The sequence below is a fragment of the Eubalaena glacialis genome, chromosome 9 (genome assembly GCF_028564815.1).
Source record: "Eubalaena glacialis isolate mEubGla1 chromosome 9, mEubGla1.1.hap2.+ XY, whole genome shotgun sequence".
NCBI classification, from domain to species: domain Eukaryota; kingdom Metazoa; phylum Chordata; class Mammalia; order Artiodactyla; family Balaenidae; genus Eubalaena; species Eubalaena glacialis.
The window spans coordinates 36,768,055-36,783,599 of record NC_083724.1 but is presented as its reverse complement, the minus strand read 5'-3'; the positions used below and the strand labels follow the sequence as shown (position 1 = coordinate 36,783,599).

The 15,545-nt window shown below is 48.3% G+C and overlaps 1 protein-coding gene across 1 annotated transcript in view; it reads right to left on the bottom strand.

Annotated features, from left to right (window-relative positions):
* PAX5 (paired box 5) overlaps positions 1–15,129 on the bottom strand; it is a 171,539-nt gene extending 156,410 nt beyond the window's left edge. The window contains exons 1-3 of the mRNA XM_061201136.1: positions 15,087–15,129; positions 9,139–9,304; positions 3,744–3,941 (exon numbers count right to left, since the gene is read on the bottom strand). Coding sequence (XP_061057119.1) covers positions 3,744–3,941; positions 9,139–9,304; positions 15,087–15,129 — 407 coding nt within the window. The remainder of the gene's footprint in view (positions 1–3,743; positions 3,942–9,138; positions 9,305–15,086) is intronic.
* Between the last annotated feature and the right edge of the window lie 416 nt (positions 15,130–15,545).

Below are 15,545 nucleotides of genomic sequence, written 5' to 3'. Positions count from 1 at the left end.
AGTCAGGATGAAGAGCAGAGTTTACAGATGGTCATCCCCAGGCCACATCCATCCCTGGACAAGGTTTGTTTGGCCTGCACAGTATATTTATTTTCATTTGAATTAGTTGCCAGTATTGGTAAGTTGGGAGCGTTTACATAAATACGTGGATTTCTAGCTTCTCTTGAAAAATCAGAACACCCAGAATACTGGCCCCGCATCCTCACAGGACAACCACTGGTTGGTACTAAATAGAGCTGCCCCTCTAAGCTGGGACTGTCACTCGGCCCCTGGTTTAGAGCCTCGGGACTGGAACGGACAAAGAAGGAAGACTCCATTCCACCCGGCATTGGGGTCAGCTCTAAGACAGTCACCTCCAACTGTCTCAGGCTGGATTCCAAGAACCTTCATGCAGGTTGTGCAACACCCCAGCATGTATTTGTCCTTAAGAAGCCACATAAACATGATGCTTTGTGTCCCAGGGAATCTCCCACAAGCCTAGCAGAACTGGTTCAGTGTTACTTCACCCCATGTCAGTCATGGTTTCCCAGGCAGGATCCCCAGAAGGCAGCAGGAAGGCACACACTTCTGGTGGGGAAGGTGGAGACGGCCCTGTGGCCACCAGGGTAGCTACAGATCCAGCCACACTTCCCTCCCTAGATGTCTGAAGTATTGGAATAGTGAGACGTTGCCTCCCAGGGAAGCAGGGGCTGGGAGAGGGAGCTATGGACCCTCTTACACAACATTTGCAAGACAGTTATTTAGAAGCTGCATCTGTTTGAATGCAGTGGGATCTTTATATGGAAAATAAAACTGTGCGCTGGGATGGCTCAGGCTTTGTGGGTGCGGGGTTGGGGTGTGGATGCAGCAACACAAGACTGTCCCGCACTTAGTTTATTTGCATTGCGCAGTCTGTTGCTAGAGACACCAAAGAGCTCTCACTGAAGAATGTGGTGAGGAGCCAGAGAGTGCTCCCGGGAGGAGCCCCAGAGAGGAGCACAGGAAAGGGCTATAGATCACAGAGGAAGCCTGCCGACAGGCAGCAAAACATACAGGCTGTGAGGCTCAGGAATGGAATGGGAATGCAGTAGGGATGGCTGTTTGCCCTTCCTTGTCTCTCTCCTCACAGATCCTCAGTTCTGTCCTGCCAGAGTCCTACTGGAGAGTGGCGGAAAGAAACATCCCTTCTCTTACCATCAGGGAACCTGGGCTCTACTCCCACCTCTAGCTCAAAATCATTCTTCCTGTGCCCTCCCCATCTGGGCCTTAGTTTCTATACCTGTCACAGGAGAGAGCTAAGCTTTGAGGGCTGTAGGAGACCCCAGATGTGGCAGCACCTTAGAGGTACAGCCGGTGGAGCCACCGGGCCACCGTTATGGACTGGGACACCCAGGAGGCCCCTGAGGCTAGCCATGGCCCCAGCAACTAGCAGTCTGACCCTCCACACAGCACGGCTCTGGGCACAAAGCATCAGTTGAGCCATGATTTCCCTGGACACTCATTCAAGTACCCCCTTCATAGCCTTCACCACATCTGTAATCACTGTGCTCTATTTGCTTCATATGTTTCTTTCAAATCACTTACTTTTTGACTTACACTTATCTTATAAAGCAATATTAGTTCATTACCATAAACGGGGGGGATAGTTCATAAAGTTCACACTCACTGGTTTCAAGTGCTAGTTCTATTTTTCTAAAGTACATTAAAATAACTTCATCACAAAATAGTTTTCCTCCTTGTATGACAGAAGATAGAAGTTGGGGCCCTGAAAATGATTTATGCTTGTCCCGCAAAGGCATTTTCTCATCGACATTAGTTGCCACTGTTTAAAGATATAGAGATTTCATATACACAAACGTACAAATACATGCACACACAAGTCCTAGTTTCTGGCTCCACTTTAAGAACGGAAAAAAAATCTGGCTACCACCGGGCCCACATTCCTGGCAGCTTTCAGCTAGAGCCGAGAGGCAACTGCCCCTTCAATAGAGCTTGTGTTCCTAGTTTGCCACAGACCGACCTTCCCCTGTTGCCTTATGCCTGGGCCACTTCCCTTGTTACATCATCTGTCTGACCCCATATTGGCATTAAGGTTTGTGACCCCCACGGGCAACCTGAGCTATCTTTCAAACCACATGTATAACCTAGATTGAAAAATCTCGGGGCCTCCAGAGCCTGACCACCAGTTTGCTAGAGGCTCCTCTGCAGAGCAGGTTGACTGCTCCTTCACTGATCTCAGCAGAGCAGGCCTCACTCCATATTAGGGATTTTGGAGACACAGGTAGGCGGAAAAGTCATGTTGCTTTGTGTCATGGAAATCTTTCAAAGAGCTGGCAGTAGGGGACTCAGAAAGCACATGGAGCCACTCATAAGCCAGAAAAGAACCGGAGTGATGCCCCTCAGACCCACCACAATAATTGCTACCTCTCCAGCAATTCTGTACCTATGGTGGGCTATCCAGACTTCTCAGTGAAGGCCAGAGTCCCTCCCTGGATAAGGAGCCCCTCTAGAACAGAGACTAAGAGACCATATGCCTGATTCCCCTCTCTCTTCGTAGCACCTTGAAGGATGTCAGAGCCAAGGTAAAGGTTTGCTGAGAGAAGAAACAAAAAACAGGCTAATCGTTTATGAAATAGCAGGACTCAAAACACCAACATGGAAAATCACACAGTGATTCTGTGCATTTGAGTCATCACAGAAGGAACAATGTCAGGACCAGAGAGGATCTGGTCTGATCACCTCAGTTGCTTGGTGTTGAGGGATCCCCTATGCCCAGACAGGCTCTGCACTGACAAGAGCAGGGCGTGGCCTTGGAGAAATGGGAACTGTTCAGGTTTTCAGTCTGCTGGCTTCTTTTTTCTTTGTGGGGTTTAGAGAACAATCATCTCTGTCATCTCACAACGTCATCCTTGACTTTATGGGTTTCAATGGAGTTGAGACAGCACCATCTACAGTAGAAAACTTTCCTTCAGGAATTCAGTTTTGAAGCTCTGAGAGCTCTGTTGGATGTATTCTGGACCAGACTGGAAAAAAGAAGGAGCTCCCAAGAAGATTCCCAGCCTGGTATTCATGGTATTTCTCTGGATCTTTCTCTCCACTGGTGAGATTCGGGGCCACTGGGGAGAGGGCAACCCCCTAACTCCACAGGATCTTAGCATCCTGGATGTCACTCTTGGAAATCACAGACCCACATCAGCACCACCAAGGTCCTGGGCTCTCAGAGAGAGGAAGAGCTTTGTCAAGGTCACACTGAGTTTGTGGCAGAGCTGGCACAGGAGCTAAAATCTCCCAACTGCAAGTCCGGGCTCTGTTCCCCACACTCAATAGCTCAAACTCTGCGCAAACTAGAGGCTGGAATTTTCCTCCTGGGAAGCCCTGAGGTGGGCCAGTGCCAACCTTGAGGATGGGCTTGCAAGGAAGTGACATTTGTGAAGGCCTAACAGGACAATTCACTGTGCGGTGCTTCACATGCAGACGCAAGTGGTGAAGGGAGTGATGGAAATGACTCTGGGCTCAGAAGAATCTGCAGCAGCCAGAGTGTTGGCATAGCCTCCTCTCCCTGGGCTTAGGACACCTGCCCAATTTGGAGAGAAGAGAGGGTGATAGAGCGATCCATTCAGCCCTGTTAGCATCCCTCCTGTCTGATCACCCCTATGGGGACTTGGTGAAAGGAGAGACCAGATCTTCAGGAAAGGCACATGCAGAGCCCCCAGTATCCCCACCCAACCCAGACCCCTAGCCTCCCACAGGCACCAGCCCCTCACCTGTTGATGGAACTGACGCTGGGCACCGTGTCATTGTCACACACCCGTTCCGCCAGCAGCCGGTCCCTGATCTCCCAGGCAAACATGGTGGGATTTTGGCGTTTATACTCAGCGATTTTTTCCACCACTTTGGGTGTGGCAACCTTTGGTTTGGATCCTCCAATTACCCCAGGCTTGATGCTCCCCGTCTCATAATACCTAGGACCCAAGGAGAGAGGAGCTTAGCCATGAGAGACCTGGAAAATGGGTGTTGGTAACAAAATAATGGACTACTCTGTCCAGGAAACGTCCAGACCTGTGCTGTCCAGTACGTACCCACTAGCCATATGTGGCTTTTGAACATTTGAAACGTGGCTTGTTTGAATTGAGATGTGCTATAAGCGTCAAATACACACCAGGTTTTCAAAACTTAGTACAAAAAAAAGTAAAAATCTCATTAATGATTTTTCTATTGGTTACATATTGAAATGATCATCTTTTAATATATTGGGTTAAATAAAATATAGAATTAAAATTAATTGTACCTGTTTCTTTTTCCTTTTCTAATGTACTATACTACTAGAAAATTTTAAATGTCATGCATGGCTCACATTACATTTCTATTGGACAGCGCTTGTCGGAATGCTCTGCATTAATTAGTTAGTTAGTTAATTAATTAATTAATTCTGTCACATTTATCTACCATTGACAGTTTACAGAAATCTTTCAAGTTGGTTTTCCCCTTTGATCCCCACAACACTTCTAAAGCACATAATTTTGAATTTCTAATTTCTAAAGCACAAAATTCAGTTTTGAATGACTGAATGAGTGAACGAATAAATAAATAGGTCCCCATCTACAGATATAAACAGAGATCCACAGAGGTTAAATGGCTTGCCCGGGGTCACTCAAGATCCAGTGGCCAAACTAGGACTGTGGCCCAGCCTCCTGAGCTACAATTTCCCAAGAAATTTGCCCTGTGCCTTTAATTTGCCAGCTCTCCCATCCCCTAGCAGACTCATTCTGTGAAACTGTCCCTCAAAGTGCAACTTCTTTTTCCATAAGAGATAAACAATAACCGTGGTGTAAAATTAAAAAGAGTGTTGGATTCCAGAATTAACTAGAAATATGAGTTACGTATAAGTCAAAACCCAAGCAATCAGAAAAACAAACAAACAAACAAACAAACACACCCAACCACAAGTCACTGCAGCTCTTCCAGGGACCTCCCCTGAGGTAAATCACTGTTTCTAAGGACATTTCCATGCTATCAGCTCTTCCTCGTTAATGCGAATAGGATGTCAGAGTTTTACCGTAAAACCGAGACCAGGGAAAAGAGTGCCATGAAAGAATATTTCAGGCGAAAAAAATTACTTGATTCCTTTTCTGAATCTGAGCCTTCACTGGACGTCTCTCTCAACATTTACAGAGGAAATCTTGACTTCCTCTTGCAAAGATTATCTTGCAGTTAAAAAAAGTTTTTAATGAAAAAGACATTTTAGAAATTGCTGGAAAATTTTAAACCTAACAAGAGTTTATAATAGCTAAGGGAAAGCGGTGATTCTCCCATGTGATGGGTGGGAAAGGTAACCCAGAACAATGACTGGTTACATTTAAAGAGATGCTTCTCAGCTTGGGTAAGTCTGGTTAGGGCCAAGTTAGTGAACATTCTAGAAACAGATGAAATAATTTGGGACCAGTGATGTGGATGCGCAAATTCTGTTTTTCACTAAGAAGAGTGAGTCATGTACAAATTTGGACCATAAAGCAAAACTCAATCTGTGCTCTTTCATTCTCTAATTGCTAAAAATTTGTTATTGGTCACAAATAGGTTTTTAGAGATCTCCAAGAAAATACTTTTTTGCCAAAAGTCTAAAAAAAGTATCTAAATCAAAGCACACAGCAATCTCTGCAGATTCGGCAGATTCTTTCAACTTTACAATAGAAAAATATCTGTTACTATCAACACAGCAACTCATTACTTAGTCACAGTGCCTTAAAGTTTACAGAGTCTTCCTTGAATTATCTTCATCCTCACACCAATCCTGAGAGGCCAGTATGGTTTTATAGAAGGGAAAACCGATGATCAGAAGATTAAGTACCTTGCCCAACTCCCTTCTGGAACTTAGAAGCAGTCCTGGGCTTTCAAACCTGACTCTGAATCCAGTGCTCTTTGCACTAGAACAAGCTGCTGCTTTAGTTGTAAAAATTAAAATAATACTAATACTAATAATAATGATCCCATGCAATTGTAGAGAGCTTTACTGTTTACTAGGCATTTCCATATGCATCTTGTCACTCATTCACTCACTTAATCAATAGTCACAGGGGGTCTGTTAGGACAGGCACTATCTTGGGGCGGGGGTTCAGACACACAGACAACCCTGCGCTCAAATATGTTAGCTGAATGGGACTGCAGTATTCAGGCAGAAACTCTGAGAGAGTGGCAGGATGAAACCTCACCCCCCAGCACTTGTCCTGCTTGTATGGCTGTGGATGGCAGTGCCCATGGCTCTCCATCCATCCCACCTGAACACGGCCAACCATAGGCGGCTACGGTCTTGACACAAGAGGTCTCTGACACATGGGCCAGGCACTTAGAAGGTAGCCCTGTCACTCCAGAAAACCCCAACTGGCAACTGTGTCAGACTAAATAACCACCCTTTCATCTCAGCAAAACAACCACGCAGCACTTTGGCTTATACACAACAAGACGAACAATAGCCACTAACACACAGTGCAGTTCGGCGCAAAGAACATTAGTTTGCGAGTAAAGAGGTGTAGGTGCCAGTCAGTGGCTCTGATACTAACTCGCTGTGTGACCTTGACCAACTCAACCTCTCTGGGCCTCAGTTATCCATTTGTATAATAAGGGGAGGATGTTCGCCCTGCCTACCTTGCAGGGCTGTTGTGAAGACAGAAATGCAGAATGGTTAAGAAAAAGCTTTGTAAAACATAAAGAGCGCGTGTTGTGGATTAAAATCCTCAGAGTGTGTACTACTGTGTAACATACCACCCAGTTCCAAATGGCCTGAACCTCCCAGCCAGGCTCCAGTGAAAGAAGACAACAGCCCAGCTTTCTGGGTGGATTTAAATGGGTCTCACATGCCACCAGGCTGTGCCCCTCGAGCCCCTCCAGAGCCTTGAGCTCTGTGGACTGAATGCCCATACTCCTGGCAGGCCGCCACCTTCCCGAGATGACTCTGCCTGCCCCGGGGACTCTGCCTGCCTTGCCATGCAGCCTCTGAAAACCGCAGCCACCACACATCACACGCTCTCGACAATCTGTCACCCTGTGTGTGCCCATCAAATTCTTCGGTGACCAAAAAAAAAAAAAAAAAATCAGTGGATGGAACAACCCCAGTTCAGAAATTCCCAGTCACACTGTTTTAGGGCTGAACTTGTTTCTTAAAAGGCAGTTCTAATTAGAGTGACATTTTGTCCACTGTGGTTCTTAGTTATGAAAATAATGAGCTATGAAATTCCAATTTATTGTTGACAACTTAAACGGCCAGGCACCGGAGCGGCGCGTAACTTCCGAGTGCCACTCTACCTAGTGACAAATCTATTCCGGGCCGCGGGAGGCTGCCGGCTGGGCTTGGGAGGGTCACTGTCTCTCTCCTTCAGTCCCCCAGGGAAGACGTGGAGGGCTCCCGGGCACCAGAACATGAGGACCCGGCATCTGGATGTCCCCTCTGAGAAGGGCTCAGCATCTTGCCCTGAGAAGATTTCAAATAGCAAGCAAAATGTCGGCTCAGCAAAGACATCTCAGCAAAAACAAAGGAAAGGCCTCTTTTTTCTCTCTCTCTCTACCTCCATACAATGAGAAGGCTTCCCAAGAAGATGACTAAGATTCACTTGGAGATGGTCTAAAATATTTTTCTTTTCTCTCTCTTTCTATCTTGTCTTCATTTCTCTTTCTGTTTCTCTCTCTTTTTAAATCAGTCCATTTCTTTTCTGTTTTGTTTTTTCTTTCTCTTCTCTTTATCTCCCTCTCCTCTAGTTTTTTCCTTTTTCCTTCGACTTTCACTCTCATCCTCCTGCCTGAAATCACCATCTAACGAGAACACCACGCTGATGTCCTGACCTTCTCCTTGAACTCGGGCTGGGGCTCGTTTGCTGCTGAGTGCTAAACAGGAGTGGAGCGCACAGCCTCCATGGCTAGGGCGACCTGGGGCGGGCAGGGGCATGAGGAATAAACAGGGGGATATGGTCTCTAAAGGGGCTGCCATACCCCTGGCCCTGAAACCTCTTCTCTCGGCCTCCAGCAAGTCTCCTCAAGGTTAATACTGTTGTTCCCTCCATCTGAGAGGATGTCTTAAATTCCAGCCGATGGAAGGGAAAGAGTAAGCAGAAAATCACGATGGCACTGACATACTTCAAAATATTTATTTTCTATTCAGGCGCCTGTTCTCAAACCATAACGCAAGCTACAGGCCAAAGGTTGCTTTCTGACCTGGCAAGAGAAATCCTGAGAGAGCATTGGCAGCTAAACCCGAGATTGTTCGTGCCTGCCAGGGCAGACCTATAACAACTTCACATGCCTGGAAACACACTTGCGGCTTTGGTTTGGGAGTACAGCGAGATGCAGATGGTCTCGGAGTTCTTAAGGCCTCTTCCCAGCCTGAGTGCTGGCTGACTGGCTAGATGGACCTGAGTCAGTCACTTCGCCCTCTAGATTTGTCTCCTCATCTCAAAACAAGCTTCCCTGGACCATCTCACCCGAGAAAATAAACAGGCGCATTAAGAGGCTGCAGAGCCCTCTGGGAGAATTGGCATTGTTAGTATTTTGCTTGCAGCAAATCACCGGGTCAAGTGGCACCTTTCAAATGTCAGATTTGAGAGTTAGTGTTTGTTTGGGTTTTTTTTTTTCCGTTCTCTAATTTCATATATATTTAAGATGCCTGTCACTATGAAGAAAACAAAACATACAGAAGGAAAACACTACAGCCCAAAATAATAAGGTAGATGATAACCCAAAACTGAAAATGACAGCTGACTTTTAAAAATGGAATGTGCTTTTTGAAAACATTAAAATGAAACATTGAAGTCTGGTTATGTGATTTTATAACTTGTAGATTTTCCACCCAGCCCTGCTAAGGCCCTGAGCTCACCAAAGATGTGTAGGGGAAATTCCCAAGAACCTCTTACTCGTGGGTTCTTTGGAATAATTCACCAGGCTTCCAGAAAACATGTCACCCTCTTATCTGAGTCACCCCATTCCACAACAGGGGTTTCCTGGGGCTACTTTGAATTGAATGGCCTCAAAAGGGCTTTGCAAACTCCAAAGTGCTATGCATGTGAGAGAAGTGCCACCATGATTCTCACTATGACACTGCCACGTTGGACAGCTTCTAGGTCATGTTTTAGGTCATTATTTGAAAAATCAAGGGAAGCCTGAAGCGCCTGCCTTTACCTGCCGAGGATTTTGCTGACACAACCATGGCTGACTCGAAGCTGCCTGGAGATGTCGCAGGGCCTGACACCTTGATGAGCAAGTTCCACTATCCTTTGGCGGACTACATCCGGGAGTGGCCGTCCGTTCACAAAAACCCCCCCAAGCTGATTCACTCCTCCATGTCCTGAAACAGATCAGAAACAAAAGGCAAGGGAAAGGGTGGTTAGAACCAGTCACACAGGAGTAGAAACACTGCTTTGAGCACCCAGAGTCCCTCTGATCAGAAATGGCTGCGGGCTGGCTATCTTGAGCCTGGGGTCTGATCATGCAGGCTACATGAACACCTCAGATTGCTTTTTAAAATTAACCTTAGCCTTTGTCCATCTTCAGCCAGTCAGTTGGGCTATTGATAGCAAGCATCTCCATACTATGTTTCCTTTAGTTACTAGCATTTTCTTTATAATTTTTTTAAACAATGGAATATATGAAGACCTCAAACTATACCAGGGACAGAACTTATTATATACATGATGCTGAGGTCTAAGATAGGTCCTAGGGAGAAAATACATTTCAAAATGCATAAAATTTAAGGAGATTTTTAAAAATGAAACACTTTCCTTTTAACAAATATCTTTAAAAGTGAAAAGGACTGCTCTAACAAGCTAGATCTCAGGGGGGGGAATATTTTTTAAATCAGCAATCTGATTCAAGGGCTAAGGACTTTAAAAAAACATTTTTTTAATAGTATCTGCAGATTACTGAGACAAAACCCAACCATTGCCATGCTAAAAACCCTTTCTTTAAGAAGGTGCAACTCATACCTCAATAAAGATGGGGAAAAAAAATAAACAAACAAAAAAGGTGAGGCTGACATGCAGACTTGACCACTGTACCCTCTTAGAGCACACAAAAGAAATGGGTCAAAGGATCACATTTCACTCTAGTGTATCAGGATTTGTTAAAAAGGAGTTTCCCTGGAATTTTTGGAGTGTTTTGCAATCAACAAGCAGCTTTAAGTTGGTTCGGGGGAAATAAAGAAGCCGGAGAAGGCTTCTGAGTCCCAGGTTTTACAAGGGCTCTGGGATGGATTTTAAGTAAAAAGAGCTCGGGAAAGTATCTCCTGCACCCAATAAGCTCCCTTCTCTTACATCAAGGTCCATCTGGAGGGAAACAGGGATCTAAGTAAATGAAGAGCCAAACCAGTAAACACAGAGTGATCCAGTGTAGCAACATCATTGACCTTGTAGCTGTTAATCAGCCACTAACTGACATCGCTGAGGACTGTCAAAAGCCAGAAGCCAAGTCCAAGCATTCACCAATGCTGCTGGCAGCTCAGAGGCCAAGGAGGGGGAAATCTTCTCCTAAACTGGGACTTGCCAGGGACTTGACTGTACCAGGGAAGCCAGGGCATCTCAGAGGTCACACACACACACACACACACACACACACACACTCCAACTCTAAAACATAAAATAGCCACCTCATCTCAGCTATTCCCCCCCAGCACTCAACTACTATCCAGGTTCATGCACAGTATCTGAAATAGAGGGGGAAACACTACCCATAACATAATCTATTTCCTAAAAACTGCCAAAGCTATTCACTGAAGTTTACCATGAGAGTCCAAATTGAATATTTCCCCAAATTTTCAAGTTCAGGCTGATTTCAAGGGGAAAAAAAACATTTTATAGGTGACGACAGTACTTAATTCTAGTTCTAAGCTGAATTTCTTTTTTGATTTTCAAAATGAGCTTTAAACAGTTTTAATTGTTCTAAAACACTCCAGACACAAGAAAAAGGAAAACCATCTCGAATAGAATTTTATAGTTAAGAACACAACTGCATAGTTCATCTAAAACAAAAGGACTACAGCCATCCCTAGTCAAGGGGCTTAAGAAAGCTTTGTTCTGGGGTTGGGGGCACCTAATAAAAAAGAGTTGTATGGATCTTTCAATAATAGGCTGGATTTAAGAGGCAAGTAAATTGAAAATTGGTACAAGCTTATCTGAGAGGACAAAAAGGAAGCTAAAAGCACCTAGCACACTTTTGAGATAACCTATTAGTCAGGCATTAGAGCCATCTGTAATGGCCTGTTCCCTATACTACTGGCAATTTAAATTTTCTGCCCAAAACACAGTGGCAAACTTCAGAGGCCTTAAATTCCAAAAGCAGTCCTGCAGGACATTTGTGAGCTTTGGGGACTGTTTGTGTCATGGAAAAAAACCTAAGGGTCAGACACTCTAGGTGACAGCAGGTCCCCATACCCTCTAGTCTTGACCTCAAAGGCCAGGCTACCAATGCTCTTGCAGAGTCTGATCCACATATCCACAGCTGACACCAGACCCAGGATGACCTGGGGGCCCCCTACGTCCCTCAACTTCCTGGAAAGGCCCCCAAACCCACTTGGCCCTCTGCTTCTCTCCCAGTCCTATCTATTAGAGCATGTCAAGGGTGGTGGGTTGGTGATTTAAAACTGAAGTCTGAGAAGGCAATGTCTCTCACTTACCCCAAGACTGGAAAGAAGTGAAACCAGAAACCCGAGAGAAGGGAGGCAAGAGGACAGGGAAAGAAATCAGGAAAAGAGATGTGAGGGCAAATGTACAAAGAGCGGGAACTCAATGAAATGAGACACACAGCAAGGAGAGAGAGCCTGGAAGGGAAGTCTCAGGTTAGAAATGAAGAGGAGGAGAAAAAGGAATGGATTGGCCAGAACGGGGAGAAGAGAAAGGAAAGAAAGGTAAATGTGGTGTACTGTGGGAGGCAAGAAGAGAGAAGAGAAAAACAGAGGAAGCCCAGCATGGGGGCATTTGGAAGACAGGGGACATCTGTGGAGGGGGACCTTTGTTTTCTGGGACCCCAGCTCCAGCCCTGCACTTCTTCAGAGAAGCCAAGTCCCATCCTCTACTTCCTATGGACTCCAGCTGAGTGAGGGTTCATCATGTGGGAGGTGCTGGGGGGAGACATGGACTCAGCTACACTTTTCAGGGTCAAGTAGAATTTACAGAGAGACTGACACAGAGACAGATGCAAACAAATCAAGGCAAAGACCAGGAAACAGACACGCAGATACAAGAGAAACACAGCCCCGCCTCCACAGGGCAAACAGAGCAGGGTTTGGAGGAGGGGAGGGCAGGGGAGAAGGGTTGAATTGCAGATGCCCCTGGGGCCTTTGTGGCTCTGGTCTGGAAGGGGCTGGACTCCACAGATGCTCCTCAGGCCCTGATAAGGACATGCTGCCCACCAGGGCCCCCCTGTCCACAGCCCCAAAGACCACACCTGGGCATAGCATCTTGGGGAGAGGGTCTGTGCTGACTCAGTGGTAGATTCAACTCCAGGATCCACAGGGTCATTGAAGTTCCCCCTATTGACATCAGAGAGGATGAATGAAGGGACACACAAACATGCAAACAGGAACACAGGAAAGGCAGGGATGAAACCTCCTTAATGGACTCTCTGACAGACAGGTGCTGGCACATATGGACAGTGGGGCCATGGATACAGACATAGTTAAACCAGACAGATAGTGCCTTGCACTTGTGTGCAGCCACCCAGAGGTCCACTGCCCACTCTCTGGAATCTGAGTCCCTCTCTCTCCCCTTCTGTGAATCCTCAAAAGACTGCCTCCAGCTTTGTCCATGTGAACTTCCTGTCAGTCCTTTTATCTGTCTGACCTCAAGATCATACTCTGTAAAATGGGTGTAGCTGAAAGTTTAGAAGACACTCAGGGAGGAGACTGGGTATAAAAGTGCTTAATAACTGGTAACTATGGCTGGGGGTGGAGGCAACAGAACTCAGAAGCCCATATCCTGGCGATGCCTGCCCCTCCCCCTACACCACCTCCCCGCAGAAGCCACCCTCTAGTGGGGGAGAGGGGAAAGGAGCTGGAGGAAGAAACTGACCACGGCCAAGAAGGAAGATGAGAAGGTGGGACATGGTCTGAGCCCCTACTAACCAGGCAACTTCTCAGGATCTACTGTGCACCCTTCCACTCAATCTCCAACAAATTGGGGCCTACATTGTGCAAGCAAATAGCTTTGGGCGTCAGAACCAAGGGCACTTCCAGAGAAGGCAGCTCTGGAAGCTAGGCAGGCCGGGGCCAAGCCCCCACCATGCTGCAAGGGAAATTGAAAACGGAAGAAGGGAGCACTTCTCAAGGAGGGGGCAGATGAGAGCTGGGACAAGGAGGGACAGAGACAGGCATTAGCGGTTGGCTAACCCGCACCTGGAAGGAGCTGCCTTCTTCACCCTCATGCACAGTCATGGGACCACCAGTTCTGATGTGACCTCCCCAAGGGCTGGGGCACAACCTCTGGGCCACCAGGCTCTGTGCAGAAGGAGGCAGTGAGCGGATCCCTGCAGGCGAGGATAGAAGCGCAAGGGCAGCCCTCCTCATTTTGTCCTCAAATCGCTCCTTGACTAAGCTAAGGGCTTGGTCACCTCTCAGAGTACTGACCCCAACTCCTTTGCTTTCTGGCTCACTCTGCTAGATCAGAGCCTCCCCTGAGCCGGGCTAAGTCTGCACAGGAGACGGCTGCTGGGGGCGCTGGGGTCACCACGGACTGGAAACCGTTTTGGCATAGGCCCCAAACAGTGAGGAATCGTTTGGGCTGGAATCCGAGAAATCGGCTTCTCTCCACAAATCTCTCCACTGCTTTGGTGGATGATCTCGGACTCGGGAAACTGACACAAAGAGAAACTGACTTGCCCGCAGCCAGCCCAGCAGCCTAGATCAGCATTTCCCTGCCTACCAGGCCGTTTGGCCCTCCGGGGCAGAAACGGAAATATTCGCCCGGGGAGCTCGCCTTCTCTCCAGCCGGGTCTCTGCTGCCTTTGTTAAATAGGGGATCCAAGGCTAAGTAAGCAGGATCCTGGGCTGTCTGAAGCTTTGGGGAGGGCTCCCAGCGCAGAAGCAATTCCCTGACCGGAGGTCCGTGGGGGCCCGAGCTGGGCACCCGGCTGGATGCCGCCGAAGCCTGGCGCCTTGCTCCAGCCCAGCTGCGCAGCGCTCAGAAGGAAAATACGATTCGTTCCACTTGGAATTTCCTCGAAATCTCCGAATCTAATCCGGCGTTAACTCACCGTGAGAGGAGCGCTCATCTCACAGGAGGGTGTACTAATGGGTGAACTGGCGGATCCCGACGGGTCAGGCAGCCGGCCAGCCTCGCCTGCGCCCAAAATGACCCTTCCCGTCTCCTACACACGCGGTGTCTTTCAGAAGGCGAGGGTGCCTGTATGGTGACTAATTGGCTTCTTCTTCTTGATTTTTTTTTTTTTTTTTTTAAGGGGAGAAGCCATCATGAGGCAAGCGTCCTGCAGAGGACTTGATAGTGTCTTTAAGGGTCTCTGTATGAACTGGAGGCTTCTAAGCAGAAGCTCAGCTCAGGGACGGCTACTTCGTTGATTTTTCAAATCCCACTCCTCAACTCCAGGATGCCTTTGGAGCTCTGGATCTGGTGTCCTCGCTTAGCTCTCAACCTCTTCCTCCACACATACAAGCACACAGGCACTTTTGGGGCCCCACTTTCCCTCCAAGCCCCAGTTTTGATCAGCCCCACCGCTGAAAAAGGCGCCATCGGGATCGGGGTGTGGGGCGCTGTCTGAGACTCAGAATGACCTCTCCCTACAACTTGGTGCCCTCCAACTGGCCCGGCCCAAAGCCCTCTCCGGGTCCGAGTCAGGAATCTCCCGGCACGCTGAGATGTTGCTGCCGGAGCCCCGGAAAGACTGCAGCTCGCTGCCTACACTACCGGTTGCTGGAGGCGGGATTCCCGGTGCCAGGTGCTCCGGCCGGGTCGACCAGGCGTTTTGCTCCACATCCCCTGCCTGGAAGCCCTGCACTTTGCAAACTTGACTGCGCGGCCACAAAAGTCCTGGGTCCTCCCGTCCTTAGTACCTGCCCCGCGGTCCGGCACCCCCAACCCCGTCCCGGCGGGAGAGTGAGAGAAGCGAGCTCGCCGCCTACTTACTATGCATGGATGCAAACGGGTCGTGCTTACAGTGTATTTCCATCGGGGCGCTCCAGACTGCAGACCGGCCCACGCTGCCGCCTCCCGGCGCCAAGGGGCTGCCCAGCGAGGCTACGGAGCCGCGCCGCCAGGCCGGGAACTGTGCGAGCTGGGCTCAGAAAGCACTGCTGGAGCTTCTGTTCCTCTCTCAGACCCGCTCTGCCGGAGATCGCCGAGAGCTGCGCCTAGAGGCGGGAAACGGCGCTAGTACAGTCCGGCTGGGAGCGGTGCGCCCAACTCCTGGTGGCTTCCCTCCCGGGCTGGCTCAGGCGTCGGCTCCGCACCCGGCCCGGGGTAGCTGCGGCCAAGGCGCCCGCAGCTTCGGGGGCATAGTTTAGGGGCCCGCCTCCGGGACGGCCTGGAGCCCCCCCGCCTCCTGTAGGAGCGGCTCTAAGGAGGCCTGTGGGACACACAGCCCTT